This window comes from Cebus imitator, unplaced genomic scaffold (genome assembly GCF_001604975.1).
Source record: "Cebus imitator isolate Cc_AM_T3 unplaced genomic scaffold, Cebus_imitator-1.0 Scaffold217, whole genome shotgun sequence".
Lineage (NCBI taxonomy): Eukaryota > Metazoa > Chordata > Mammalia > Primates > Cebidae > Cebus > Cebus imitator.
In genome coordinates, this window is record NW_016107532.1 from 660,282 (window position 1) to 668,495 (window position 8,214).

At 38.5% G+C, this 8,214-nt stretch overlaps 1 protein-coding gene across 8 annotated transcripts in view; it reads right to left on the minus strand.

Moving 5' to 3' along the window:
• The window catches only part of TANC2 (tetratricopeptide repeat, ankyrin repeat and coiled-coil containing 2), a 437,594-nt gene that overhangs the window by 168,811 nt on the left and 260,569 nt on the right, over positions 1–8,214 (minus strand). For all 8 annotated transcript variants that reach the window (XM_017549227.2, XM_017549226.2, XM_017549224.2 and 5 more), the window contains one exon: positions 746–1,009. In XM_017549227.2, the coding sequence (XP_017404716.1) occupies positions 746–1,009 (264 nt within the window). The remainder of the gene's footprint in view (positions 1–745; positions 1,010–8,214) is intronic.

Genomic DNA, 8,214 nt, shown 5'->3' on the forward strand with positions numbered 1-8,214 from the left:
CTCATGGGTTCAAGTGATTTTCCTGCCTCAGCTTCCCGAGTAGCCAGGACTATAGGAGCGTACCACCAAGCCCAACTAATTTTTGTATTTTTAGTAGAGAGGGGTTTCACCATGTTGGCCAGGATGGTCTCAATCTACTGACCTTGTCATCCGCCCACCTCGACCTCCCAAAGTGCTAGGATTACAGGTGTGAGCCACCATGCCCAGCCAGAGTTATTCTTTAGAAATACAGCCACCCACCTGGTGATTCTTCCATGAAATGACAGCCAGGGTACTGTGAAAATACTGAACTCATGGGATAAGGAAAAGCTGAATTTTTGCCTGCCTTCCACTTTTACAAACTATGGATGATGATTTCTGATAATACAAATTATACTGAGATATGACCATCTTAGTGAGGTTTTATGAAACTAAGATTTTAAGAAAACAACTAAAACCTCAAACTAAAATTCCTTCAAAGACTTTTGATTGAGAGAAAAGATTTTCAGTAGTTTGATGAAATATTTTATAGGCTGTTTCTGAATTTATATGTGTTTTTGTATATTTTGGGAGCAGAATATGCAGTCATTTGGGGAAGATGAATGTTCCTCCAGATTTAAATAATATACATGTATATTACTCAAACACAAAAGAAGAGCTTAGTCAAAAAACATGAATGGAAAATTTAAATGCTATCGGTGCAGCATTTATTTTCATTTCAATATATATTGGATAAAATAATTAACAACAACAACAACAACCTTACCTGCTACTGAATTTGGCCGTGGCATGAGATACAAAGGAATAGACTGTACTGATTGAGATAACACTGTTTCCAAATTTCTCTCTGGGATCTTATTCAGGCTGTAGGTGGAAGCAGTCATGTTTTCATCTACTCGATACAAACAGGAGTCCATGCTGGATTTTTGAGATTGCCAAGGTTTTATGTTTCCTCCAGATCCTAATTCTTTACTGCTTTCCCCAGCATATTTTGTACGTTCCATGTTTTCAGAATAGCTTGTTAATGTAGCTGAAAAAAAAAGGGTAAAATGAATTTAATAAAACCACATACATACAGTTACTAATCTTTGACAAGGTTGACAAAAACATACTTTGGGAAAAGGACACAATTTTCAAAAAACGGTGCTGGAAAAACTGGATTGCCATATGCAGGGGAATGAAACTGGACCCTTATCTCTTAACCATACATAAAAATCAACTCAAGATACACTAAAGACTTAATCCTAAGACTGGAAACTAAAAATACTAGAAGAAAACCTACAAAAACTTTTTTGGACATTAGTCTAGGTCTGAAGGGTTACAGGGTGTGGGAAAGGTAGATGATGAGAAATTACTTAATGGGTTCAATATACATTATTTGGGTGATAAATATCCTAAAAAACTCGGACTTTACCACCACACAATTTATACATTGCCCTGTACTTCATTAATTGCCTTGTACTTCATTAACTTATAACAATTAAAGAGTGAATTTAAACGAAAATGTCAAGTAGAGATTAATTTATGATTATGTAAATTCATGACTAGATAATAAGAATATCTAATAAAATTATTTTTAAGTTACTGATGATCATTTCACTTCTATCATGAAGTTTAAATAACTGAAACCAAAATACAGCCATCTCTCACATATTTCAACAATGAAAATAAACTAAAAAATTAATGTATCAGTGCTAGAGGAACTAGAGCTGGGGCCTATTTGTGGTAATATTTTCAAAATTCCATCAAAAGGGAATTTATATAGTCTTCAATGATTGCTGGTAAGAGCCTCAGAGGTCCCTAAAAGATCTCTACATTCTTTTTATTCTGTTCTTTTCCTCATTTAAATTTATTTTCTGGCTCCTAATGTGTAACAAAGAATTAGAATAAAATAAGCAGTCCCTAAGTAGGAAATAATACAAAAGACATGACCTGCCCAAATAAGTAAACAGAACAGGCCCTTACAGATCTTCTCTGAATTCTTTTTATTCTGTTCTTTTTATTCTGTTCTTATCTCTATATTCTTTTTATTCTGTTCTTTTCCTCATTTAAATTTATTTCCTGGCTCCTAATATGTAACAAAGAATTAGAATAAAATAAGCAGTCCCTAAGTAGGAACTAATACAAAAGACATGACCTGCCCAAATAAGTAAACAGTAACAGGCCCTTCTTCTCTGAAGTACTGATCTTCTCTGAAGCTCTAACCTTGTGGATTTAAGTACCTTAAGAAAATAAACCGAAGTCTTCTTGAATTTCTCATAGTCTTACCACTAAGTATACACAAATAGAAAAATTTTAATTAATTCTAGAAATGATTAAAAACATTAATAACTAGATAAATTTTTTAGCAATAATTATAAAACAAGAATAAAAGATATCATCCCAGAAGACGTTTTATATGTTAGTTTATTTCCTCTTCTTATATTCTGAATGTACCTATTGCCAAAAGAAGAGACCTAAGCTCACGAGGTAATTTCTACAATCATTTTTAGTGAGATTGTCTCTGCAAATTTAAATGAAGTTCTAGATTTTGTAGTAACAAGGGAAGAAGATGAATTACAAAGCATGACCTAAATTTCTAAGAAAGAAAATCTGACTTTGTTGTCACAAAAGGTAAAAGGCTAAGAAAGAAGAAATCTAAGTAAACTAGAAAAAGGTAGAGAAGTAGGAAGAGGGAAAATTTTAAAAACGTAAGAATTATAAGAGAGATGAGGGTATGTGCTTTTGGGCCCCACCTGAGAAAAGAAATCAGAGCTATCACAGAACTCTTTGGAAACCATATAAGATTTTAAAGATAAGTTCCCATATTTATTATACTCTATTTCCCCTTGAGTTGTAAAACCTTAAAAAATGGACAACCTATGCTCATTCTGGAGAGACAGCTAACAAAAACTAAGCAGAGAAATTATATTCCTACATTTTGGCTGGTCTTTGGGTACAAAAAACAAAGGACACTATGTTGTAGCAAATCTGAAAAACAAAGGAAAACAGTTTCTGAAACTCAGAAGAACTTTCCAAAGAATATGGAGAACAAATTAAGAATTGAAAAGTAACTCCAGGAGCCTAACAACCCAAAGGCCAAAGTGATTTTTTTGATAACCAGTAAAGAAATATCACCCCAGAAAAAGCTTATAAATATTTTAAGCAGGATGTTCTTTCTTCTCTATTACATTATAAGCTTTAATACTAGAAATCATAATAAACTCATATTTATCACTTTATAACCTTTAATTGTACAAACATACAGTATCTCACCTGATTATCAATAGAACACTCTAAGCAGGACTGGTATCACTACCTTCATTACACAGATGAGGAAACTGATGCCTAGAGACATTAGCCATCTTGCCCACTTATATAGCTAACAAGTGGTCTCACAGGCAACTAATTATTTGCAGTCTTAATCATCTACTACTTAATATTGTTACTTAACTCTTTTGTAGACGTTCCTTACCCCACACTGTACACTTCTGGAGAGTAGAAACTATATTTTAAGGTTTTTCTTCATATTTAAATTTAAAAAAAACTTTTAACACCTACCTCTGTAATACCCATATGATAAAAGGAGAAATTAAAAAAAGGAAAACACAGAGGCTAAAGCCCTGTTGTTATGTACAGAAGTCATTAAAAAATAGTATGCAGGAGGATGGATCCAAGATGGCTGATTAGGAGCAGCTCAGGATTGCAGCTCCCATCAAAAGTGCGGAGGGTGAGTGGACGCCACATTTACAGACGAATTTTTATTGCCCACAGATCAGGAGATTCCCAAACAGAGGTGCCCCACGGGTCACCAGTGCGGCTGTTTTGGCCGGCGCGGCTGTTTTAGCCGGCGCACCAGCACCCTGGCACGGCGGATCTCCGTACAAAATACATGGGTCCAGGTGCCGTTTTAGCTGGCGATTGGAGTTCCTGGGAGACAGAGTTGCCCATTCAACTGATAAAAAAGGGGACTGAAACAGGGAACCAGGCCAGGAGACTCCCGAACAAAAAAAGTGCCACAAATCTCAGGGTGGCTGTTTGAGCTGGTGCAGTGGGTCGCCGCAAGGGAAACCACACAGATCCCAGCGCCTTTTCAACAGGTGACTGGAACACCTGGGAGACAAGAGTCGCCTGTTCAACTGGAAGAAAAAAAAAAGGCGGGGGGGTCTGAGACAGGGAGCCAGGTGATCAGGCTTGGCTGGTCCCACCCCCACAAAAAAACAGCAATCTGAAATGCTCTGGATCGAGAGTTTCACAGCAAGCACAGGTGAACATGGGACGTCCAGCTCTGTTGGGGAGGGGTGTCCGCCATTACCGAGGCAGTCCACCACTACGGAGGTAGGCTGCCACTGCTGAGGCAGCCCACCATTGCTGAGGCAGCCCACCATTATGTAGAGAGTCCGCCATTACAGAGGTTGGCCACAATTGCCGAGGCAGTTCTAACTATACCCATATAAACAGGACTGCAGGAAAGTTCACACAGCAGCTGGGCCGAGCCCACAGCAGCTCAGCAAAGACTCTGCAGGCAGACAGTGACTAGGCTGCCTCCTCACTGGGCAGGGCAGCCCTGAAAAAAGGCAGCAGCATGACAGAAACTTATAAATAAAGCCCCAACTCCCTGGGATAGAGCACCTGGGGGAAAAAAAAAGGGGGGTGTAAGAGTTCTGCTGCAGCAGACTTAAACGTATCTGCCCAGCAGCTCTGAATGAACAATGAAGCTCACAGCTCAGCACCTGAGCTCCTATAAAGGACAGACTGTCGTCTCAAGCAGCTCCCTGACCCCCGTATATCCAAAGAGAAACCTCATAAAGGAGAGCTTGGACTGACATCTGGTGGGTATCCTTCTGGGACAAAGATAGCAGAAGAAACTGGCAGCAACCCTTACTGTTCTGCAGCCACTGCAGGAGGCCACCAGGCGAGCAGGGCCTGGAGTGGACCTCAGCAGTCCTACAGCAGAAGGCTAGAAGGAAAACTAAGAAACAGAAAGAAATAACTTCATTATCAACAAACTGGACGTCCACTAAGAGACCCAACCTGAAAGCCAACAACTACAAAGATGACAGGTGGATAAATCCATAAAGATGGGAAGAAACCAGTGCAAAAAGGATGAAAACACTTGAAACCAGAATGCCTCTCCTCCCTACAAGGGATCACAACTCCTCACCAGCAAGGGAACAAGGCTGGATGGAGAATGAGCATGATAAATTGACAGAAACAGACTTCAGAAGGTGGGTAATAAGAAACTTTGCTGAGCTAAAAGAACATGTTCTAACCCAATGCAAAGAAACTAAGAACCTTGAAAAAAGATTTGACAAAATGTTAATGAGAATAAACAACTTAGAGAGGAATATAAGTGAACTGATGGAGTTGAAAAACACAACATGAGAACGCGAAGCATACACAAGTTTCAACAGCCGAATTGACCAAGCAGAAAAAAGGATATCAGAGGTTGAAGATCAACTCAATGAAATAAAATGAGAAGGCAAGATTAGAGAAAAAAGGGTAAAAAATGAATGAACAAAGTGTCCAAGAAATATGGGACTATGTGAAAAGACCTAATCTACATTTGATAGGTGTACCTGAATGTGATGGAGAGAATGAATCCAAGCTGGAAAATACTCTTCAGGATATTATCCAGGAAAACTTCCCCAACCTAGCCAGGCAGGCCAATATTCAAGTCCAGGAAATACAGAGACCACCACAAAGATATTCCTCAAGAAGAGCAACCCCAAGGCACATAATCGTCAGATTTACCAGGGTTGAAATGAAGGAGAAAATGCTAAGGGAAGCCAGAGAGAAAGGTCAGGTTACCCACAAAGGGAAGCCCATCAGACTCACAGCAGATCTCTCAGCAGAAACCCTACAAGCCAGAAGGGAGTGGGGGCCAATATTCAACATTGTTAAGAACTTTCAACCCAGAATTTCATATTCAGCCAAACTAAGCTTCATAAGTCAAGGAAAAATAAAATCCTTTACGAACAAGCAAGTACTCAGAGATTTCATCACCACCAGGCCTGCTTTACAAGAGCTCCTGAAAGAAGCACTAAACATAGAAAAGAACAACCAGTACCAGCCATTCCAAAAACATACCAAATGGTTAAGGGCATTGACACAATGAAGAAACTGCATCAACTAATAGGCAAAAGAGCTAGCTAGCATCAAAATAGCAGGATCAAATTCACACGTAACAATATTAACCCTAAATGTAAATGGGCTAAATGCCCCAATCAAAAGACACAGACTGGCAAACTGGATAAAAAGCCAAAACCCATCGGGGTGCTGTATCCAGGAAACCCATCTCACATGCAAGGATACACACAGGCTCAAAACAAAGGGATGGAGGAAGATTTACCAAGCAAATGGAGAGCAAAAAAAAGCAGGAGTTGCAATTCTCGTCTCTGATAAAATAGACTATAAACCAACAAAGATCAAAACAAACAAAGAAGGGCATTACATAATGGGAAAAGGATCACTGCAACAAGAAGAGCTAATGATCCTAAATATATACACACTCAATACAGGAGCACCCAGATACATAAGGGAAGTTCTTAATGACTTACAAAGAGACAGACTCCCACACAATAATAATGGGAGACTTTAACACCCCACTGTCAATATTAGATCAATAAGACAGAAAATTAACAAGGATATCCAGGACTTGGACTCAAGCCTGGACCAAGCAAACCTAACAGGCATTTATAGAACTCTCCACCCCAAATCCATAGAATATACATTCTTCTCAGTACCATATGACACCTACTCTAAAACTGACCACATAATTGGAAGTAAATCACTCCACAGCAAATGCAAAAGAACAGAAATCATAACAAACAGTCTCTGAAACCACAGTGTAATCAAGTTAGAACTCAGAATTCAGAAACTAACTCAGAACCACACAGCTTCATGGAAACTGAACAACTGGCTCTTGAATGTTGACTGGATAAACAATGAAATGAAGGCAGAAATAAAGATGTTCTTTGAAACCAATGAGAACGAAGACACAGCGTACCAGAATCTCTGGGACACATTTAAAGCAGTGTCTAGAGGAAAATATATAGCAATAAATGCCCACATAGGAAGCAAGTAAAGATCTAAAATGGACAACCTATCATCAAAATTGAAAGAGCTAGAGGAACAAGATCAAAAGAACTCAAAACCTAGCAGAAGACAGGAAATAACTAAGATCAGAGAAGAACTGAAGGAGACAGAGACACAAAAAACCCTTAAAAAAAATCAATAAATCCAGGAGCTGGTGTTTTGAAAAGATCAACAAAATAGACCACTAGCCAGATTAATAGAAAAGAAAAGAGAGAATAATCAAATAGATGCAATAAAAAACGATAAAGGGGATATCACAGATTCCACAGAAATACAAACCATCATCAGAGATCATTACAAACAACTCTATGCACATAAACTAGTAAACCTGGAAGAAATGGATAAATTCCTAGACATCTGCATCCTCCCAAGCCTAAACCAGGAGGAAGTCGAAATCCTGAATAGACCAATAACAAGGGCAGAAGTTGAGGCAGTAATTAATAGCCTACCACCCCAAAAAAGCCCAGGTCCAGAAGGGTTCACAGCCGAATTCTACCAGACATACAAAGAAGAGCTGGTACCATTCCTTCTGAAACTATTCCAAACAATACAAAAAGAGGGAATCCTTCCCAAGTCATTTTATGAGACCAACATCATCCTGATACCAAAACCCAACAGAGACTCAGCAAGAAAAGAAAACTTCAGACAAATATCCATGATGAACATAGATGAAAAAATCTTCAATAAAATACTGGCAAATCGATTGTAACAGCACATCAAAAAGCTTATCCACCATGATCAAGTGGGCTTCATCCTGGGGATGCAAGGCTGGTTCAACATACACAAGTCTATAAACATTAATTCACCACATAAACAGAACCAAAGACAAAACCACATGATTACCTGAACTGATGCAGAGAAGGCCTTTGACAAAATTCAACAGCGCTTTACGCTAAAAATCCTCAATAAACTAGGTATTCACAAAACATATCTCAAAATAATAAAAGCTATTTATGAGAGACCAACAGCCAATATCATACTGAATGGGCAAAAACTGGAAGCATTCCCCTTGAAATCTGGCACTAGACAAAGATGCCCTCTCTCACCACTCATATTCAATATAGTACTGGAAGTTCTAGCCAGAGCAATCAGGCAAGAAAAAGAAATAAAGGGTATTCAAATAGGAAAGGAGGAAGTCAAATTGTCTCTATTTGCAGA